The sequence below is a fragment of the Spinacia oleracea genome, chromosome 5 (assembly GCF_020520425.1).
Source record: "Spinacia oleracea cultivar Varoflay chromosome 5, BTI_SOV_V1, whole genome shotgun sequence".
Classification (NCBI taxonomy): Eukaryota; Viridiplantae; Streptophyta; class Magnoliopsida; order Caryophyllales; family Amaranthaceae; genus Spinacia; species Spinacia oleracea.
Window position 1 is genome coordinate 12016052 of NC_079491.1, and position 23282 is coordinate 12039333.

Here is a 23282-nt window from a genome sequence, read left to right on the forward strand (position 1 = left end):
TACAGTGCAAGATCTATTCAACGACCGTAGTTTTGATGAAGGAAACCTTTATTTGATTTAATTTGTGATGTATTTGTTAGATCTATATTTCTCTTGTACATGTCGTATGACTCTTTATTAATGAATTAATTTTCCAAAAAAGTAAAACAAGAAGACATATCTTCACTGAAAGCAAGTGCAAGTGTTGTAGAAACTTGTATGTTTTGCAAAATCTGAAAGTCAAGACTGTATTCCAAACTAATATATTTAAAGGTCTTACTCCTTCCGTCTCTTTTTGTTTTTTACGTTTTCTTTTTTGGGTATTTCAAAATGTTCTTTACAATTTTTTTTTATATTATCACATAAATAACTTAGTATTCTATCAAAATTTGTGTCCAATCATTGTTTTAACCAATCAAATTCATTGGGTCATTTAGTTTCTCACACTTTTCCATTGGGACATTAAATTTTTCTCATTTCCCAATATCAGAATTTTGATAAAAGTGAAAACATTATAAATAAACGTAATTTATCTCGTTAAAATAAAAAAGGGATTTCAATGCAAATTAATTATTCGTTAAAACGCGTGAAAAATACCAAACGTAAAGAACAAAAAGAGACGGAGGGAGTACCATTCAGTTTTACAAATCAGACTCATTGGGAATGTGGGATGATAAGGGAACTCCTCACTTAATCATGAAAGATTCGTCTGTAATTATGAAGAAAACATGCATTGTTTGGACTTACTCCTAACCTAACTGATAAACCAAATCAATTAACACAACTGAATTCACCCTTAACGATTCATATAGTAGGAACTTAAATTGAGGCCTTGACATTCAAATTCTATGTTTAACAACCTAAACATGCAACTAACTTTCACTTGTTATATATTGCAACTCGATCATATTCTATAACTTTCGGATCTTGAGTGGTGTCATTGTATGTTGGATCTTGTTGATCGAGGTGGTGAAACAACACTAGAGGAGGAGGAGCAGAGGATGGTGGTGACGACGGGGTTTTCCTGGGTTTTCCGTTGTCGCCCAATTCTTCTATATAGGTAAAGGGGATTTTTCAATTTTTTGAAACTTCAATTTGATTTTTGCCTTTGAATTGAACAACTTGTGGTGTACCAAACTAGTAGAATGAATTTCTGCGGATGATAGAGAAAGCATTTGGAGGAAAAGGCAAGGGAGAAGGAAGGGGAGAGGGGGAAGAAAAAAAATGAAAAAGCAAAACATGGATTAATGGGTGGGTTAATTAGGGTTGATGACATTATTAAGGATTAAGGGGTATTTCATGAACATTCAAAAAAAAAAAAAGTATTTCATGAAAATAACGTTGATATTTTATTATGCTATACTCCGGTATGAATCCTCCTTGTCGGACTCTTTCATCACCCATACCTTGAAACAACAATATAGAACGCCGCAAACAACCTCAGTCTCAATAACTCACTTCAATGTACTTTCTAACATCATCTAATCAATAAGGAATGCTGCAAACAATAGTCCCTACCTCCTCCCTGAAACATCAGCTGCAGTCATTTGGTTCATCATAACATATTTGATATAAGCTTTCATGAGGTAAATCACTATCTCAAACTCGTGTCAAATATGCTTGTAGCAAAATGCAGAGGTTCAATTCTATTTCCTGAAATCTTCTGCAAGGGCTATTTAACCGTTGCAGGTAGGGGTGTTTATTACCGGGGACTCGGATTGTCGGGTAGTTGAAAATTCGGCCCGTGATCCGACCCAGATAAAACGGGTACCCGGTTACCTCGGGTCGGGTCACAGGTACCCGGCATAATCATTAAAAAAAAAAAAACTATAAATGAATTAAACTATCAACTTACTGTAGATAAAGTAACTCCATTGATCTGTAAGTGACCAAATAAAATTTCGAATTTCTTATTTCTCCGGTGGTGAGTAATGAATCACAGCCCATTAGTATTTGATCGAACAAATTCGAAACTAAAAATTTTAAAAGTGAAAATAAAAATACAACTATGCAGGTACCCGTTAGGCACATACAACCGACCCATGACCCGACCCGCCAAACTGCATATTTACCGGGTCGGGTACCGACCCGCTTAGTTCATGAAATTTGGATTTACTATCCGGTTTTTTAAAGCCGGGTCGGCGGGTGAGCGGGTCGGGTAATTTTGATTTTACAATTATCCATTTGAATTATTTTCTTGATGGATTTATAACGATACAGAACGCGTGAGAATTTATGAAACTTACATAATTAAGATCTCATCATCTTGTGCCATGATTTTAATTGGTATCGATTACAGTTTTGGGTTAAATAAAACATATTTATACAATAAAAAAAATTAGGGCTATTATGAAACTAAATAAGCTTCCTGAAACCACTAAACAACTTAACACAATTAATTATATCTTAGAATATCACTAGGATAGCCCAATCTGATTACTAGATGTACAAATAAATAGGTAGCCTATTTATAGACACAAGTCCCTTTTACTCTAGAACATTTTACACTACTCTTTACATACTAGAACATTCTACACTACTCTTTACATACAAGAGCCTACAAGCTTCTAGATTGTTCCCTCCTCAAATGGAACATCCTATGCACAAGGAGGTATCTAGAAACTTTTACCCTAATCTACACAAGCAAGGTTCTAGATTCACCCAAACTAGAACACTCAAGAAACAACCAAGCTAGAATGCCCAAAACCCAAGACCCCATCTGGAGCACTGAATAACCATCTAGTGCACTACCGGGAATGTTGTTGCACCACCCCATATTCCTGGACCTCAAACCCAAAATCTGGACCAACCATCATCTTTATTGGCTCAAAATACGTAGGACCCTAAAGTTTTAACCCATTGTAAAAGTAACATAGAGATTACCTCGTTCATTATTTTTACCGAGGGCTATTTGGCTAGTAATAAGCCAATTAGCATTCCTTTCTAAGAAGTAATTAAATTAAGTAATTAGTGTTTTATAAAAGTGTTAATTGAGAAGTTATTATCATCTTTGTCTTCATTGATAAGTTAATAGTGTTGATTCTCGCTCGCTGGCTCAATTGCTCAAAAAGAATATCAAGAGATCCTCCTCACGAGGGATACTCCTAATGCATACTCCGTACATTATAAGGATTACTTAAAACTTGCTGTAATAGATGCAAAGAACGCCAATAAAACTTGTATTAACACTTTAAACAAAAACATGCAATATGCAAACTCAATGTATTCAAACTTCCTGTGGTTACAAGTACTCGATAACAATTTACGAAGGTACCCCTCGGCCCTCTCTCTCTATGTCCCCCTATAGTTATATACACACCTGCACAATATAAAGCTTTCGATGTTGGAACACCAGAAGACGATCATTTTATGAAAATTACCCGAAAAAATTACTGTCATTTACAGGGGCCATTTCACCGTTGTAACAGATGACTGGACGCGACAGGATAGATTTAACTGGAGAAATAAAACCCGAGGCATTCATATTTATTTGCCTCAAAGGTTTATCACAGCTTAACATTGTTTGACAACCTACAAGAGAAAATTGCACCGTCAGCGAGTATGATAAATTCCTAGGTTAACTGCGTATTTCATGTGTGTATTCATTTTGATCTAAAGAAAACACAGATTCAGACCACTATGTTAAACCCGAGGAAGTCTGGCTTCAAGCGGCTTTGTGTCCATATGGACACAAATGACTCAAATACAATCGTCTTTAGTACCAATACAGAATTTGTTATTATCAATAACGCAAAATGACTTGTATTGGTACTTTTTAGCAATTTTACGTTTTTGGTACTGACGTATTCTGTGTTGGTACTCCAGATGGTTGTATTTGGGTCACTATATGGACACAAGCCACCTGAGGTTTAGCATTCCTCTGTTAAACCCGGCTAATTGCCCAAAAGTTCGGAGGCATGGGGAAAAGATGTCAATAGAGCCTTTGAGTCTACCTAAAGTTTACTCATTAAGGGTGTTTCAGGACTTCAGGGCATTTTGTTCCTTGTTAGCAAACTTACAAGTTAGGCAAACATACTTTTTTCACACCGAAAGCACAGGCTCCCTCTTAGATTTTGCAGCTTATGCTGCTAAAAGTTAGGGTCATAGTAAAATAACTCTTTGTAATAAATAAAAAAGTCAACTCCAAGACAATAGTCTATTGCATTAAAATACCAACTACTATTATTAACAATAAAAAATCCCACAGACGAGTGAGAACTCAAACCAGACATAGGATCAGAAAGTAAAGTGCAGCAAGTAAAAGTTCAGATTAGCCTAAACAGGAGATCTTACCAAGATTTCATCAAACTCAGTACAGGATACACAGGATCACGTATCAACTCCCTGATCCATACCCTTTGAATTCATCATCACATTTGAGTCGATTTGTTTGTCGAACTTCTTTCTCCGCCTTGCCTCAAATTCTTGGAAACCTTCCATCTAATGTGCAACATCAAGAGTACAAATTAGGGTAAATCGACTTAACTAGGATGCCGAAGCCACTAAACTCAAGTGGAGTTCATGTATAATACAGAAAGATATTTGAAGTTATAAGAATAATGAGAAGTGACATGCCTGTTCGAACTGATCCATGGAAATGGGATTGTTGTGCAAGGAAATACTCTGCAGAACTTTGCAGTCTCTGAGTATAGTTGCAGGCATCTAAAAACAATAGATGAAAAGATTCAAGATTAAAATCTGATAATTCTTTAGAGGTCAAATCACTAACCCAAATGTATTATCCTAACTGAAATTATTAATGTGAATTACACTAAATCCGACCTTGCATTACTTAATACACGCTTAAAATAAAATAAATCTTTCTGCTCATGAGAAAAGATTTCGAAACTAAAGTTCCATGGAATAAAAAACTAACTGAGAAAGTGGTTCAGGACCCAGCCAATTTTCTAAACTCTCGAACCTTAATCCTATGCCAAATAAAATTGTTGCATTTCTAATAGATCACAGCCCCCACCCCAAACTACGGAACGAAATGGACATGTCAAGTCATTGCTCTAACACAACCTAACCTTAGCGGGCAAGAATAGTTTAACAGGGCTTAAAAATCGTTTAGGATCTGGACCCGGTATTAAGACTGCGAGGCAAGTTACCCACTCGAATTTCTAAGATCCTATCTCAAAACAGGTCGAGATATGAATATATGTTTCTCGAGGCTTTAGTAGTAAGATTGTGTATGACCACTAAAACCAGCATATCGTGCAACATAAAGAGAACAAATATTTAATAACGTAAATAAAGATTCAAGAGGACAGAAGTCGGCCAATAAGCAATAGGAAATTCTAGTCTAATAAAACTTTTGTAAACAGCAGAGACGGCTCCAGTTCCCAACCAGCAAAAGAAGCATTTACCTCTTTAACTTTATTGTTATCCAAAGAAAGTGATTTCAGGTGAACGAGATTACAAATTGAAGGAGGAAGATCATCAATGGAATTATCTGCAAGTATAAGCATGATTTTAAAAAAATCACAATCGCATATTCCACAAAAAAATCAAAATGCTTAAGAGGGCCAGGGGAAGAAGAAAAGAACAAGGTTTTGACACCAGTCTTATGAGATTCCAATCAATGTTTGCAACAAGAGTTTGGAAATGCAATAAGCAAGTTCATTAAATATTCCATACTTTTAGCACTAGAGGAAATATAATTAAGCCAGATAACAAACTGAGTATAAGAAATAATGTTGAACTTGCAGCATGTAGCCATGTAGTATGTGTATAGCACGCATAGGACAATCAGTATGATACAAGTTCCTACAAAGGCTCGTCGTTATTTAAGGAGAGTAGACAATCCTCTCTACTAGATCATCCGGGAGAAATCAATCAGTCTTCCTATGCGGCTATGCCTATCTCAAACTAAATGATGCAAGTGACCTCCAAAGAGATACTTCAAGAATTGCAGTGCATTCATGAGAAGAGCAAGAAATTTTACCACAAAGGAGTAAATGCTTCAACTGTACTCATCTTTATTCTCATAAACATAAGAAGACTGCTTTAAAACAAGATATCAATGAACTCAGCTATGTTCTAGGCTAACATATTATGAAATTATGATGAATACAAAAGAAAAAGGAGAGGTTACACTAACAATGTTATGGAGATTATATGACAAAACACATCATAAGATTGTATAGAAGTTGAAGGTATTTACTTTTTATTGGCACATAAATCGGGAAGTTAAAAGAAAGGATATTAAAGATACCATTTGCTTGAAGCTCCTCGAGTGAAAAGCAACTTCCGATTGATTCAGGAAGATATTTTAATTGGTTGTTTGATGCATTTAAGAGCTTTAACTGCATCACAAAATCATATGTCAAACCAAAACGGTCATCAGATCAAAACAATGAAATTTGTTATTTTTCTTGATTTGTTTGATATTTTATATCTTGCAAGTTGGAAAAATGTTAGTACAGCACTTAAACTCGGGTCAAATTCTCCATCCACCAAACTAAATTTATCCATGTTAACTTTTCACTAATATTCAGGAGTGTATTTAACATAGAAAAGTTGTATGTTTGTACAGTGGAAATTGAGAATGTTGATTGGATGGATGTGCATTTAGTTTATAGAGAAGACAATGTTTTGGGACGCACAAATTACATAGGTGGGAAAACAATGGAACCAAGAAAGTATGCAAAACCACATGAGTTTAAGTCACTTACATTCCTAAGACTCCCTAAAGTCTCTGGTAAGTATGTCAACACATTCCGAGATACTGACAACTGCTCAAGCCGTACCAGTTGACCCACTAACAAGACAGACTTTGTCAGAGACGATCACCATGATTTCAAAAAAATGAGAAGATAGCATCTTAGACTGATAGGGAGGAGAAGATTACATTCATCAGGCAATCCTGAAAGCCGATTCCCGTCAAGTGTCATTACTTTTAGTGACTGAAGTTTCCCCAGGTTCATTGGAAGGCATTCGATAAGATTTTCTGATAAAATCTGAGAAGAGAGCCATGAGTTAATTGAAATAAATGTCTACATTGGGAAAATAAACTAGAACTAAATAGCACTGCCCCTCAGCAGAGGAAGAAGCATCTACACAGCCACATAAGTAACCATAGCATAAGGTCATGATGCAATATATTGAACAACCCCTGGAAAGGACCCATGCAAAAGACGATACTCCAGGTTAAGATGCGAAGCTTTGCTAAAGCTCAGCGGCAAAAACAATACTCCGTTTTCAAATTTTAAATCCAGGTAAAGAAAGCCTCATTGCCTAAGCCACCCCAAGTCCAACGGAAAATGTTATGAAATGGATTAGTGGGAAACCCATGCCAGGGAGGTATGGATTCAAAAACCCATATTCCTACTGTTATGGAACTGTTTGCTTCAATCTTGGAATGGATTACTTTTCCTATTCCTACTCTTTGGTCCACTCTTGGTATGGTTTATGTATCCATATTTCCTTTCTTTTGGGAATTTGTCAAGTTAATTATAGCTTTTCCCCAAACAGCATATATCCATATCAAATGCTGGACAAACTTGCATTGAAAAGGGGGAAAAAAGCTGAACAGATTGACATGCTAGACAAATTTGTTAAATAGAAATTGAAACCACATCACTTGATTAGTGTAGTTGATTATCAAACCCTGAAACCCAGAACTTGAATTCAGCCATATCCTCGTTTTTTTTTTTTCATTTTTTCGGTTGATGGGTTGTTCTATTTCAGGCAAGATCAAAATCGACTAATCAAGATTCTTTGCTTGGGAAAAAAAAAAAGCAACCCCAAATCTGAATTTTTTTTTAATCAAACATCATCTAAAACACGAAAAGGCAACTATCAGTCAAAACTCAGACCCATTTTTCATTTTTTTTTTTAAAACATATAATTAAAAAACTTGCCTGAAGAGGAAAAATATAGACGATGACTTGTAGCCTCGTCAGATTCTGAAGAACTGCTGCCCAATTTACCTTGGTTTCTCTCTTCTTTCTCTTGGGTATCAAGTAAGGTTTGAATCTAGGATTCTAGGGTGGAATGGAGTTAGAATCTTAGGGGGTGCTGGAAGTATGAGATTGTAGGGGTTGTTGTGGTGGATTAAGAAACCCCCTAGCTTCATGTTCCATAGCAAAAAAGCTCAACCTTTTACTCCCTTCAAATCCATTCGAAATAGTCCAACCAAATAGGGATCTTGACCATCCATGGGACAGAGTGACAATTACTCAGGAATTTAGGTTAAACAGCTTATGTACAAACCATATAAAGCACATATTGTTGTTGCTATCCATCGAGGTTTAAGTTTTTAAAGTTACTACTTTCCCTGTACGAGAATTAACCAGACGCTACATACACAGCTACACAACAACAACAATAATTTTTTTTTTTTTTAAATACATAGCTTGCAGGTTTAAAAAGGCAAATGATTCTTACCAGGCGCTGCATGTTGATCAACTTGTTGATTTCTACTGGAACATCAACTGCAAAAGGCATAGAAGAAAAGAAAAGGTTCAATTGTTAGAAATGGAGTTCAATTAAACAAGGGATAAAAGTTTGTTAACACTAAGGATGGCGCAACCTAAAGTCCGTGATATGAATAAAGTAATCCCCCAATAACAAACATATTGCACACTGCCTGACACCAAACCACTTCAAGCAGACAACAGCTTTATCACTTATGTTTTATCTATGCCGTTAAATTCTTAACAATCTAGGGAACATAACTCTTAAAATTCTACTCGTAAAATGCAATGATATGAAATTTGATTAAAGAAGTATCCTAAGACACAAATGAGGTAATAGACAAAAGCCACAAAAATAGCACGGAAGATATAGGAACTAATTCTTGAACAAACACTATTTCCTTCGAAATATACAACTTAATGATGTATAGTCCTCTAATATGACTATAGAACACTCTTCTGCGACTAACAATATTGACAAAACACAGAAATAATAAACTTTTCCAACCATAAAGTATACCTATTTTGTTGTGTGTTAAGTCCACAGTGCGTACAACTCTGTCAAGCTCAAGAACTTCATCCGGAAATGTCTGCTCATGGAAATAATGTTCACTAGATGTTATGTATTAGCCAAGCCAATAAAGAATACTGCACTATGAGAATCTAAAGAACGTCAAAACACTAACAAAAAAGCGCAGATAAGGAGAAAGAAAATCACATGCATGCATTTTCCAAAACAATACACAGCATTTGAGCATATTACCAGGTGCACAAAATCCTAAATTGTCTATAATCTATATTCAACTGGTAACAAATACAAAAGTATAGAGAAGAAGATGGAGACAAATATGGCTAACAACTACTGGTACGGCTTGAGCATGCCAATCTGTCTAGCATGTCAATCTTAATTATAAGAGGTTGAGACAATGTGACAAATGCAACAAATTGACAACTAAATGGTGACGGAGGGAGCAGCATAGTGTTTAAGCTATCTCCTACTCCGTAATATGAACTGTAAACAAATTATCTAGTTACAAATGAAAATTCTACTATTGCTATCTACCGTACAATCATAAACCTAGGTGATCATAAACAACATTTTTCAGTGACAATTACTTAAAAATGATCATAAATGTCTCATTTTCAAAATTCAACCAACCAATCATTCCTTAATCCTAGAGGAACAACCCACTAAATCTTAGAGAGTCCAAACACCTAACACAAGCAACATTACAATATTCTAGCACCACAAATTAAACACGGAAAATCGAAAACTTCCTCACAATTCACTGATTTCAGCTTCTAATCTCTCCCACTAATGTTACTAACCAAGTAATCAAAACAAACAAACAGAAACAACATGAATCATAGTTCCCAAATTGGAAACAAAATTCAATAATATCATTATACAAATGGGTTTACACTCAAACAAAAATCATTTACATTTATCTCAATCAAATAAGTGTAACATAAACAAAAACATAATCAAGCAAATTTTCCCAGAAAAACAAACATTCCAAATAGAAAAATTGGAAAAACCCAAACAAAAATTGCATTCCTCAAATCAATTTAAAAGATTAGACCTTTAATTTGGAGTCACGAAGAGCAACAATGCCAGTAGAACGCCAACGAGCAACTCTATTAGCTTTAGAATCCGCTTTTTTACTGGAAGCACACCCCATTATCTCTCTCTCCTCCTTTCCTCTTCTCTATCTCATTAACAAATCAAAAGAATAAGTTTGCAGCAAAAATAAAGAATACCCAGATGACAAAATCGAAAGAAAAATTGAGATGATGATTAATTTATAGCAAAAGATGAAAAAATTGAACGTTGAATATCTGGGTTTTTGAAGAAGATGATACAGAGGGTTTTTTTTGATAAATGTTGGAGGATTTAATAATGTGGAAATACCGCGTCTAAGGGAATCTGCTTTCTCTCTCCTCAAGTTGGGTTGTACTACAACATATTTGGTTGATTTATTCGTTGGTTGACTGACTTTTGTATGCTACTACTCCAGTCCAGTTTTTAAGGTTCTTTATCCCCTGTCATCTCATGAACTTAGAGCCATAGAGAGTTTCCATGTACCAATCTTGGTCCAGTGCTTAAGTCTAGGTCTCAGGTCTTAGGTTTGATTGATCGAATATTGTGTATTGTCTTCAAAACTCATTTGCACCAAAAGAAAAAAAAAGAGTTCTCATGTGCCTTGCGGGTATGTGTTGGCTGGTGGCTATTGTTTGAGAACACGATCCATTATACCCCTATACACGGTATGTAAGAATAGTCGTCAATATACGTTAGGTACTTAGGTTAGCTATGTTAGACAATTGACCTACAAAATAACCTGCTATGCGTGGCTTGATCCTAGGTGCTTACTTCTTATCTTATGTTGTCGAGTTTAGAGAGTCCAACTCAATTGATGTCTTGTATATAGAGTCTCACACTACGTAACCATTGGACTTGATACTTGATAGGAGGATCTTTTAATACCATGTACACGTATTTTTTAAGACGGCTTAAGTTGATCTTTAAGGTTGACAACCCTCATGAGAAATGCGTAGTTACTAAAGTGACAAGGTCTAAAAATAATTGCATTGAAACTCTCTCTCTCTCTCTCTCTCTCTCTCACTTACACACATTATTCATAAGGTTTGCTAACATTTAGGATTCGACATCATGATTCATGAGTTAGTTATAAACAAATTACTTATTCCTTATATGCATGGAATGTACTCTTGAATGATTTTATATAAACGTTCATAACCCGTTATAGTTATAAACTAGCATTATATTTCTCGTGACTTGCTTACATATATACAATATACTACATACTTCGTATAAAAGAAACACAACAAAAATCAATGAGATGACACTTACCTTGTAGTCTCGTACAAGTATAAGTGAATTAAAAAAGTAATCACACAAATTAAATTCAAAAGCTTAACATAGAAATGAATCGTTTATTATTAATAACAAAAAATGGTTCAAATAGATATAATCTCTAGGTCATTCAAAGATGACCCAAAAGCTTAAATGACAAACAATAACAAAAACATGATTATAACAAATAAAAAGAATAACACAACAACTTCATCTCCCTTCCTTCACTTTGGAGCTGGATAGCTTAGGCCAAAGCAGGCATATCCTTAAGCCATGGATCCAAAGGTTTACCAATGGAGTACACAATAAACCCAATATCCCTCAACATATCAACATCAACAACATTCCTACCATCAAACACAAATGCAGGCTTCCTCATACCATCAAATATCTTCTTATAATCCAAACTCTTAAACTCATCCCACTCAGTTAAAATACAAACAGCATGAGCCTCTTTAGTAGCCTCATACACGTCCAAACACACCGTGACATCTGTTGTCGCGGTAGTGGGGCCCATATTAGGCTGAAGATGAGGAGGGTGATCCCAATCAAATTTCCTCATAGCCAAATCCCTCTTAACTTGTTCCTCAGTTACTTGAGGATCATATATACTGAGTAACGCCTTGTCACCCACCAGACCCTTACATACATCAATAGCCGGGGTCTCTCTTGTATCCCCTGTATCCTTTTTAAACGCAAACCCGAGTACTGCCACCTTTTTACCAGACACAGTGTTGAACATTGAGGAAACAACACGGTTCACAAACCTGCTTTTTTGGTAGTCATTGATCTTAATCACTTGTTTCCAATAGTTAGCAACTTCATGTAGGCCGTTACACTCACAAATGTACACTAAGTTGAGTATGTCTTTTTGGAAACATGACCCCCCAAAACCAACACTTGCGTTTAAAAACTTAGACCCTATTCTTGTGTCCTTGCCAACCGCGTGGGAGACTTGTGTTACATTAGCCCCCGTTGCCTCACATAGCGCGGACATTGCATTAACCGATGAGATCCTTTGGGCTAAAAAGGCATTAGCCGCGAGCTTAGAAAGCTCGGCTGACCAAAGGTTAGTGGTTAGGATCCGGGCCTCGGGTACCCATTGTGCGTACACACTTTTGAGTGCTTGGACTGCCTTTTGGCCCTCAGGGGTTTCTCTGCCTCCTATGAGGACTCTGTCTGGGTTGAACAGGTCTTGGATTGCAGTCCCTTCTGCTAAAAACTCTGGATTTGACAGAATCTGGAAGTTTATTCCTGTTGCCAAAAATACATGATGTTGTTAACATTAACAAATTGAGTACAAAAAATTCAATTTTACTCCTTTTCATGATCTTTGCATAACATTCATAACATTTAAGAAAGTTAATCCAATCAAGTAACCATATTCCATAGCTTTAATTTGTTGTATAAAGACTTACAAACTAACAGGGTATAATGGTGTAGACGAGATTCAATCTCAAGTTTTAGGTGCCATGTTCTAAAACTTTACCAACTAAATTAGCTGACAGACATCCACAACAACTTTCCTCCATATTGTAAAATTTAATACTTTCAACCACAAACGTCTATTACATTAAATGTGTTCCATGCCATGGGATGGGACCAAGGGTAAGGTTAGGTTATTTGGGAAGACAAATGACAATAAGTCTAACATGCCGCAGAAACTACCTAACTCTATTGTTGAGACCACTTGATCATTGAGTAAAATTTACTTAACTTTTCCAACCATAACTCTTTTTCTTTTCTTTTTTTGATTTTTATGAATTGAAATTGATTTTAGATATGAAATTCATTCTTATTTGCTTATCAAAAACTACTTTTGCTGATTTACTAGAATTTTTGTCACGTACAAAACACGATAATTACCTATTAAGATCAGATTTTACTGATCAAAACTGAATGTCATTAATATTTCACAAGTCTTTTGTTTCCAATTTTCTGTTTTTTCAGAAAACTAAAAGCAGACTACCAAAACCACACAAAACAGTTTTATGTTGTCAGCTTTTATAATTAACAGGACTATTACAAGGATAACAAATTTGAGTTCATATTCAAACTATATCATATGACTTTGAAAAATATAATACCAAAAACTAAAAACTGACAATGATCGAAACCAGCCAGAATTTGAATGAACAAAAAAAACCATACCTTTACTATTATGAGTAAGGATCTTCTCAATAGCCTCAGCAGTCTTAACCGGAACAGTAGACTTCTCCACCACAATCTTATCAGACACCGCCACATCAGCAATCATCCTCGCCGCGCTCTCCCAATAGGTCAAGTCGGCCGCCTTACCGGCACCAAGCCCCCGTGTTTTAGTCGGTGTATTAACAGAAACAAACACAATATCAGCCTCCCTTACATGCTTCTCCACTTCAGTACTAAAAAACAGATTCTTTCCCCTGCATTGTTTTACTATTTCATCAAGTCCAGGCTCATAAATAGGCAGTTGATCACTATTCCAAGCATTGATCCTCGCCACCGCGATATCCACCACCACAACCTTAACTGAGGGGCATTTTAGGGCTATCACTGCCATTGTTGGGCCCCCTACATATCCTGCTCCAATGCAGCATATCTTCACCATTTTTATGCTTCTTTCCTGTGTTTATCACATATCAAAAACTGTGTTAGCGTGCAATTGAATCGAATTGAACTGAATTAAATTGAATTGAATTGAATTGAACTGAATTGTCCGAAATCAGTTGTCGCGTTAATAATATACTAGTGACGTGACAACAAAACTCCGGACTCACATGAAAATTTATTTTAGTAAAAATCGAATCAAATGGTATTCACTGAATTCAAAATCAATTGTCACGCTAAACCGTGTAATTTGAACTGGTAATGTGACAACTAATTTCAAATTGTATATCGTGATCGGGTAGTATATGAAAACACAATAGAATTGAAGAACGGAATTTGATGAAAGATTATAATGATAAATAATGTACCTAAAGTTTTTAGGTTTTCCTTGATTGATAAAAGAAAGGGAGAGAAGAGAGTAATTGGTTAAAGAAGAGGCCAAAAACCAGCTTTAAATACTAAAAGTCTAAAACACAAACTCTATTCTTTACCTTCCAAAAAAAACAAGATCTACCCTTGTTGTTTTTGAAAGTAAACAAGATCTACCCTTGTAAAATTTTGAAAATGGGGATTTTTATTATCTTTATTACTATTATTATATTTTTTTTTAAAAAAAAGGGAAAAAAAACTGGTAAAATTTGGTAGGTTCTGAGAAGAGCACGTTGAAAACCTTTCAGTAACAGACAAGTGAGCAACTTTTAGTGGTAAAGGGGCATAACAAATTAACAGAATGTTGTACAATTTCACAATTTCCATCATAAGTTTGTGCCTTTTTCGATTTCTTATTCATTTGACTCACTAGATTGGTGTATGTTGATTGCTTAAACACCAAACTTGAATTAAATATGGATTAGTATGCACATGATGAAGTGTATTATATACTCCTTGGATTAAAATAAAACTAGTATTTGGGCCCGAGCGATGCCCCGGGTTGATACACATATAAATTTTTTAAACAAATTCAATACTTTGTATTATTAAATTGTCATTTATTATATTTTGTTATGAAAAAATGACATAATATGATTTGGAGTAGTGGTTAATTGTTTGGTTCACAAATTAGAGGTCACGGGTTCAAGACTTGTACCACACATTTATCATTTTTAAATAATTGTGATAAATGTGTATGACATGAAACGTTGAAATGAGATTAGTGCGAGTGCCACGTGGCACATAGACTTGTTTATCAACGCCTTTTAATATATTAGTATAGATATAATAGAGCGTTAAATAGCCTGTTTGATAGACAATAATATTAACGATATGTCAGCGTGAAGGTTAATGGTGTTAACATGATGTTTCTCGTCGAACAAGTTTTGTGTGTTAGATGTTGTCTAGGTACTAACTACTAAACCATATTCGAAATAGAAATTAGTTTTAAGAAAAAGTGTTCGTATTAAAGTGAGCTTATTACAAGTACTAATACAACCACGAGAGAGTGGGGGATAGCTCAGTTGGTTAGAGCTTCCCTCTCGGTTTCAGGTGATCCTTGGATCGATTCTCATCATCGTTATTATGGCTCATTTGCACATACACAAAAAAACTAATGCGACCACAAGCAAAAACTAATGCGATTTCCTTCAATATTGCTTGAAGATCCGTAAATTCCCAAAATACGTCACATTTGTAGTTATTTCCACGTACTCTACCGTCCACGTCAGCAAGAAAACCGGTCTAATTTTTTTTAATCGGTCACCACAAAACCACCAACTCAAATAGTGGTTAGTACGGTAAATGAACCGCCAATTGAGATAGCCATAGTAATCTTAAAACCGCGCGGTTTTGTGACAAAAACCGCCAATTGAAATGGCGGTTTAGAATTGAACCGGAAAAAAAAAATCTCTTTCAAATGCTGACGTGGACAGTAGAGGGGAAAATAAGTTATAATGTGGCGTATTTTAGGAATTAATGTATCTTTAAGCATTATTGACGCAAATCGCTCCAACCTTGAGGGCTATGTATAAAAGGCTTAAAAATAAAATAAGCTTAAAAATTAATTAAACTGATTCACGCGTGCTTTTGATATAATATTATTAAATGCTTATTTTATAACTCTAAGTGGTACTAATATCATTGTTCATTACCATAAATGAATAAATACGAGGTAATGGAAAAAAGTATTTGCACCACATAAATAATTATACGGGTTTTTCATGAAATGCCCATGAGGTTTGCAATAATGCACCAAATACACCTGCGCGTTTCAAAATTCATAAAATACCCCTAAAGTTCCGTATTGTTCATTAAATGCTCCTGGATTTAACGGACGTTAGCTTGCCGTTAGTGATGTTTTACCAATTTGCCCTTAATTGTTGTTTGGCGCGATTTAGGTAACAACTGTGACTGAAATTCCAAAAAAAAAAAACTTCTCAACTTCTCTTCTTTCTCTCTCCTTTCCCCTGTTCTTCAACCCTCATCAATTCTACTGTAACTGACAAAATTCTGGGTAGATCTTCAAGAATTTAGTGAAATTTGTTGCGTTCTCTTTTGGCGAGTTTGTGGGTGTTCGTTTGGTGAATTCGCGACAAAAAGGGGGGAACTTGGAGGCGATTTAGAGCTTCGGGTGCAGTGGACGAACAAGGGCCCTTTTCCTAGTTGGATTATATACTTCAAGGTAATAATCCCTTCTTCGCTGATTTATTTTGCTTGTAAAGCACAATTTTTTTCGCGAAATTGATTAGGGTTAGGGTTTTGCGAAATTGTCAGTGATTTTTTGAAATTGTCAGTTGAGATTAGTTGATTGGTTAGAAGTTAGTTATTCCTTGGATTTGTTGTGAATAATTGTTTGGTTAGTTGTAAGTTGTGATTGTGACCTGTTGAATTTCATTGTGATCATGATTGTGGTTGTTTATTGATGAATTGTTGTTGGTTGAATCGAAATTCATGTTTTTTTCTTAAATTTTCCCTTTAGGATGACTGCAATGTGGTTGTTATTGCATCATGGATCACATAGCTTTGATGTGAGAGTTACAGACATGGAAAAGTATCGTCTTTTGAGGTTGTTTTTGGATATTTTTGAGTAATCTGTTAGGCAGGATGTGTTTTTACCTAGTACATTTGCCCTGTTTATTGAGTCTCCCTGTGGTAGAGTTGAGTTGGTAGATGATAAGACAATGAAGCTAATGTGGGGATGGAATTGGGGTAAGGACACTGCTGAAATATGGGTTGAGGGTACAGACAAACCAGGAGTGGTGTTTAGAAATGTTGTTGCCACAATTGAGCATCATAGGAAGGAGAGTGAGAGAAAGCTCAAAGAGAGACAAGATGAACTTCTTAGGGCTCAAAGAAAGGAGGAAGAGGAAATGAGGAAAAAACAGGAGAGAGAGGACATTTTAAAGGAACTTCAGGAACAAATGGAGTACACAGTAGCTGTGGAGGTGCATGTGGTTGATTGTGAGGACTTAAGCACTGAGTATGTGAGGATTATAAGCAAGGATGGTGCTGATGAGGTGTTTCCAGGAGCCTCTCAACCACAACTGTAACACCCCGACCTCTAAATCACTTATTAAAGCATAATTAGCAGCGGAATTAACCTAACTTGGTCGGGACATTACCTGCCGTAATTCCCTCTTGGAAATTACAAGGCAACTATCATAACATAAGCTATCAAAACCCAAATTATTATAATAATCCTTTATATTCCCAAAATACAAGTACATAATTTACTAAAGGTCTTTAATTAAACTATTAGAACGTTAAGCATAAACTAGGTGATTAATACTATAGTGAAATTCCTTGCCACTACTCGTTTCCATCGTTCCCCGCAGTACCTAAAACAGAAAACAAAACGGTGAGCCGAAGACTCAGTAACGACTACCCTAGCAACGTAAATTCATTTCAACTCATTTTATTTAATAACACAGGGAGAACAGAATAAGTAAAACATTTAATAAAACATCATATTAAATTCATTCATAAACTTTTAATGAAAACGTCATTCATAAACTTTTAATTAACATGCTAGGTGTCGGCAAGTACGAACCGTGAAGGAATTCTCCACTGGGCCTGGGCCCATAAGAGCCTGGGCTCATCATCGTAACATGGGCCTGGGCCCTGAGCCTGGGCTCGTAATCCATGGGTGGACAGGTGTCCGTGGTGCATGCATGACCGATAGATAGGAAGATGGTAGTTTATATACCGCCAGACAAACTATGCCTTTCACTTTCATTTATCATGTTTTATGTATTTTACTCAGCCTTGGCTTGTATTTCAGTTGAAATAACATAACTCATTTAACTCAAAAAACATCATTTTGATCCTGGAATCAATAAAATATCATTTCTTTCATGGCATCACATAAATATCGTTTCATGAGAAAACTCAATCAAATCATATTATAAAGAATAATTAAAACAAATCACAATTCATTCCCACAATCCATAAAACATGTCAAAACATTTAATTCATAAATTCAATCATAACGTCATATTTTCATAAATCATATTTATAAGGGGATTGCGGGTACTAGCAATAGCCGTTACCTCAACCGTAGTTTTATACTTTCCGTGTGATGGATCGTTCTTCCTGAGCCCCAAGTCCGATTTCTTTCAGAATATTAAATTAGTGAATTAGTACTACAACGATAAAAATCTAAAATCAATATTTTATAAATAATAAATTTATAAGTAATGAATTTATAATTAACGAATTTTTATAAAAAGTATAATTTTCGAATTTTATTTAAATATTATTATTAAACGAAATTTTAATTGAAGTATACTTATATATTTCATAAATCGATTTACATGAAAATATTATATAAATTCGGTTTTTGCTAAATCAAGCTAGTAATTTATTTTATTAAAATGGATAATAAAACCTGAAAATATTAAACAATTTATTAGTTAATAATTATATCATAAAAGTTTATTAAAACATGAAAATCAATGATTTAGAAAATCTAAAATGACAATTTAGGTTCTAACTTACCAAAAGCCCAAATGAAAGTGGCCCAACTAATTTGTGGGTTTTAAGGAGAATAAAAACCAAAACCAAAATTGATTTTGGTTTCTGGAAAGGATCAAGGCAGAGGGTGGGGTGAGACAGGGGAGCACGAAAAGGGAATGGAGAGGAGGAAGGGAGGCGGCGGTCTGGGTGGCTCGGTGGTTTGGCGCAGCGCCGTAGGCGAGGCGACGATGGTGGTGGTTGCTTGGTGGCGGCAGAACGGCGAGAGAGAGGAAGAAAGGGGCGCGACTTGGGCAAAAATAGGGGAGTTTTATGGAGGTTTTTCGTTCGGTTTTGGGGAGGAGAAAGGGCGGTGGCGAATGTCTGGGTGGCGCATCAGGGTTGCACTGGTGTTGGTGATGGTAGAAGGTGGTGGGGCGTGGCGTTGGTGGTGCGACAGGCGAAAGGGAGGAGGGAGCAGGGGAGTGCGTGAGAGGGAAGAGCAGGGGAGGGGGAGAGTTGCGATAAAGGAGGAGGAGAGCGGGGACAGAGGGTGCGATGTTGGTCGACGGTGGTTGGAGGTGAGGTTGGGCAGTAGTGGTGGTGGGAGACGGTGGTGGTAGTGGTTGGTGCGGGTAACTGGGAAGGTGGTGTTTCGAATTACAGAGAAACAAAGGAAATTGAATTTGAATTTGGGTTTTGTTTTTGATATTGAAATTGAATTCTGAAATGTTTGAATTTGTAAATGAAAGAAGAAAAAGAAGCAAATTTGGAATTGGCTATGCATGGGGACTGATTTTAGGGAGGAGGGGGAAGGAAGTCTTCTTCCTGGTACACGTGAAGAACAAGAAAACAAGAGAAAATGAAATTTTGTTTTTGAGGGCATTTTGGTCATTTCACAAGATTAGGCCAAAATTTCTGAAAATTGGTTTCTACTTTAGGAATTGTTAGAAATAAAAATATTTAATTAAAATCATGTTTTTAAATAATTCTTTATATAAAAATATCGTTAATGAAAAATAAATTTAGTTTCCGAGTAAAATAAGAACGTTCCGAAATTATTCAAAATCCGAAATAAATTACGAAATAATTAAGATTTAAAGAATAGCTTAAGCTCGTAAATTAAATTGTTAAAATTTAAAAGATAAATCGTGTAATCTATATTAAAAATTCAAGTGAAATAAAATTTCGTTAATTAAAATAAAGTTCGAAATTAGGATTTAAAATGATTTTAGCTAAATAAAAATAATTAAGCATACTTAATCGAGTTTTAAAAATTCGGGGTATTACAACAACCCACACAAGAATCTTCACCCTCCAAAAAACCTACTTCTCCTAAACCAAAACAAAAGGCCAAAGTCAAGTCAACTACTCCAAAAGCTCCTAAGGTTCCTAAAGCCAAGAAACTGACCCCTAAGAGGAGACCCTCTTCATCAGCTCCCACACCACATCAACCCACCCCAACTCAAAAACAGGCCACACCAAAGGCAAAAAAACCCACCCCAACAACAAAAAAGCCCACCTCAACACCACAACAACCCACCCCAACTCCAGAACAATCAATCCCACCAGCACAGCAACCCACCCCAACAACACAGCAGCCCATCCCACCACCACAGCAACCCAACCCATCACCACAAACACACCCCACCCATTCCCCACCACCACAGAACACCCAAAATGATCAGCCACCCCATTCCCCACCACCACAGAACACCAAAAATGATCAGCCACCCCATTCAACACCACCACAGAATCAGTCTGAAGCTGTTAAAAGGAAGGGGGGCAGAACTAGACCTACAGGGTTCAGGGTGAACAAAGTGACTGCCAAGAAAGCTGGAACTTGGGTATCCAAAAGGAAGGGCATAAGTAGGAAAGGTACAGGGAGGTCAAAGAGTGCAAGGGTGTTCACTGATGTTGAGGATATAGGTTCAGAAGAGGAGAGTGAGGATTCAGATTGGGAGGAATCTGAACCAGACTCTGAACTAGAGGAGGATAAACTTGATGATTGGGTTGACTCTGATGTGGAGGCTGAGGTGATAACAGATGATGTGCCTGACTTATTGTTTGAGGAATGTTTGGATGGTTCTAGTAAGATGGATAAGGCCTACAAGAATGGAAAGATATGGACTCATCAACCATATGGGTCCATCAAATTAGAACCTTGGTTGATCTTTTCAGACAAGTCCACTTTCCTAGATGTTTTGAGGAGTTTTTGCATACAAGAGGGGTTTGGACTTAGTGTTGAGAGGGCTGACAGTAAGAGGTACACTGCAGTGTGTGCAATAGAAACTTGTGACTGGAGGATACATGCAAGTAAGATATTTGACAGTGTCAGTTGGGCTATTAAGGGGATCAGTAGGTGCCACAAAACTTGTGGGAGATTGGAGGAGAACCCTGTGGTGACCTCTGAGTGGCTATGTAAGAACATGATGAGTCTAATTGAGGCCAACACTGAAATTCCTGTTGAGACATTGAGAAGGTATGCACAGGAGACATTTCAATTGAGGGTTAAAAAGAGATTGTTGTACAAAGTAAGGAGTATGGCAGTAGAGAAGATACATGGTGGTTGGGCTGAGGCTTATGAGTTGCTTCCTAGGTATGCTGAGATGATTAAACAGACAAACCCAGGAAGTTATGCACTGATTTCATGGGGTGCTACAAGTGGGGATGTGAACCCCAAGTTCAGAGCTTGTTTCTTCTCCTTTGCTGCTCAAGTCAAGGGGTTTTTGAGGGGGTGCAGGCCTATAATTGGAATAGATGGGGCTCATCTAAGTGGGTTTTACAAGGGAATCCTACTCACAGCTGTTGGCATTGATGGGAACAATGAAATATTTGTTCTGGCTTATGGGATAGTGGACACTGAGAGCTGTGATAGTTGGACATATTTCATGAGATGCTTGAAGCAGATGTTTGAGCAAGAGGGTTGCAACAAAGATGATTGGACCTTCATCAGTGACAGGATGAAGGTATATGTTCATTTTGCTCCTTTTTTGTTTCAACTTTATAATATTGCAACAGATATGATTTGCCTAAAATGAACATATTCTGTATAGGGAGTTGACTTGGCAGTGAGAGATACTTTTCCTAGAGCTACTAGGAGAGTTTGCTGCCAACACTTGTACATGAATTGCAAAAACAATGGATTTAGTGGATCTGCTTTCTTCAAACTGTTTTGGATAGCTGTAAATGCACACAATGAGTATGTGTATGGTAAAGCATTAGAGAAGATCACTGCTCATGATCCAAATGCTGCTGCATACTTGGACACATGCCAGGAGCAGTGGTCCAGGCATATGTTTGACCCTGCTGTTTGTTGTGATCACAACACAACAAACTTTGTGGAGTCATTCAATGCATGCACAAAACCATACAGAGACATGCCTGTATTCTCATTGTTGGAAGGTATAGCTCACCACTTCATGTTCTGTTCCTTTATTTTCTGATGTTTGTGATGTTCTGTGTATAATGTTGTATGTTGTTGTGTTGTTGTACAGCAATCAGAAAGTGGTGTATGGAGAGAGTTGGGGCAAGATTTGACATGGCAATTGATATGGAGGATGGTCAGTTGACTGAGTATGCCAAGAAAGATGTGGATGAAAGAACAGGAGAGTTTAGGTTCTGCTATGCTACAGCCTGTGGTGGGGGGGAATTTGAGGTCAGAGATGCACATGTGAACTTCCCCATCAGGTTATCAACTATAAGATGTGGGTGTGGGAAGTGGCAAATTTCTGGAATCCCCTGCAAGCATGCACTCAGGGTGATTTATGACCAAAGGTTGAACCCCATTGATTTTGTCTCCCCATTCTTCAAGTCTGTTGCATACAAGCTTACATATGCAGACCACATTCACCCCATGTCAGACCCAACACAGTGGCCTAACTTTTCTCTCCCTACCATTCAGCCTCCAGTCATCAAAAGACAAGCTGGCAGACCTGCTAAGAAGAGAAAGAGAGGACCAAATGAACCCAGGAAGGGGAAGAGGAACAGCAATGTGAAATGTGGAAAGTGCAGGGAGTTTGGTCATAACTCAAGGACATGTAAGAATGGAGGACCAAGCACTGGACCAAGCACTTCAGCAGCAGCAGGAGCAAGTACATCACAAGGGGGTCCAAGGGGGAGGAAAAGAGCAAACACAGCAACTTAACCATGCACAAAGTTAAAAGTTAGTCAGTTTTTGGTGAATTGTAGGTGCACAAAGTTAAAATAGCTTAGGCAATTTACAGTTAGTATCACTTTTGGGAAAGAACACAAGTGCGTAGACAAGATGTTTTTGTGCAGTTTCAGTGGCATTTGTCCACTTAGAAATCAGTTTTTATAAAGCTCATATGCTTAAACAAGTCATGTTATTGCTTGAAATTTGTTACAACTCTACTTCATTGCTATCCAAATTAGAAATGCAAACATTATTACACCAATTTTTATTGCAAACTTGATTTGTTGTTTCTGTTGTTTCAGTTTCTTCTTCAATAGCTTCAACTCTTCATGCATTCCCCTGCTTCCTTCTTGCATTCCCCTGTTTTCTTCTTGCA

General features: G+C 36.6%; 3 protein-coding genes across 4 annotated transcripts; 1 reads left to right on the forward strand and 2 right to left on the reverse strand.

Annotated features, from left to right (window-relative positions):
• Positions 1-3128: 3128 nt before the first annotated feature.
• Positions 3129-10388, reverse strand: LOC110789868 (plant intracellular Ras-group-related LRR protein 7). The gene is made up of 10 exons (XM_021994566.2): positions 9983-10388; positions 8920-8989; positions 8371-8417; positions 6833-6941; positions 6657-6742; positions 6197-6287; positions 5349-5434; positions 4555-4641; positions 4273-4419; positions 3129-3510 (listed from the first exon to the last, which is right to left on the reverse strand). Exons 1-9 carry the CDS (start codon positions 10079-10081, stop codon positions 4309-4311), a joined length of 786 nt encoding a protein of 261 aa, XP_021850258.1. The 5' UTR covers positions 10082-10388; the 3' UTR covers positions 3129-3510; positions 4273-4308.
• A 949-nt stretch (positions 10389-11337) lies between these two features.
• On the reverse strand, positions 11338-14393 carry LOC110789869 (UDP-glucose 6-dehydrogenase 3). Of its 2 annotated transcripts, none has more exons than XM_021994567.2 (3): positions 14235-14393; positions 13429-13882; positions 11338-12531 (listed from the first exon to the last, which is right to left on the reverse strand). In XM_021994567.2, the coding sequence occupies exons 2-3, from the start codon at positions 13865-13867 to the stop codon at positions 11522-11524; spliced, it is 1449 nt and encodes a 482-aa protein (XP_021850259.1). In that variant the 5' UTR covers positions 13868-13882; positions 14235-14393; the 3' UTR covers positions 11338-11521. The 2 variants fall into 2 exon arrangements, with proteins under 2 accessions (XP_021850259.1, XP_021850260.1); XM_021994568.2 differs by lacking the exon at positions 14235-14393 and adding an exon at positions 14037-14225.
• Positions 14394-22130: 7737 nt separating this feature from the next.
• LOC110789851 (uncharacterized) lies at positions 22131-22897 on the forward strand. The gene is made up of 2 exons (XM_021994546.2): positions 22131-22155; positions 22248-22897. Exons 1-2 carry the CDS (start codon positions 22131-22133, stop codon positions 22895-22897), a joined length of 675 nt encoding a protein of 224 aa, XP_021850238.2.
• The last annotated feature ends 385 nt before the right edge of the window (positions 22898-23282 follow it).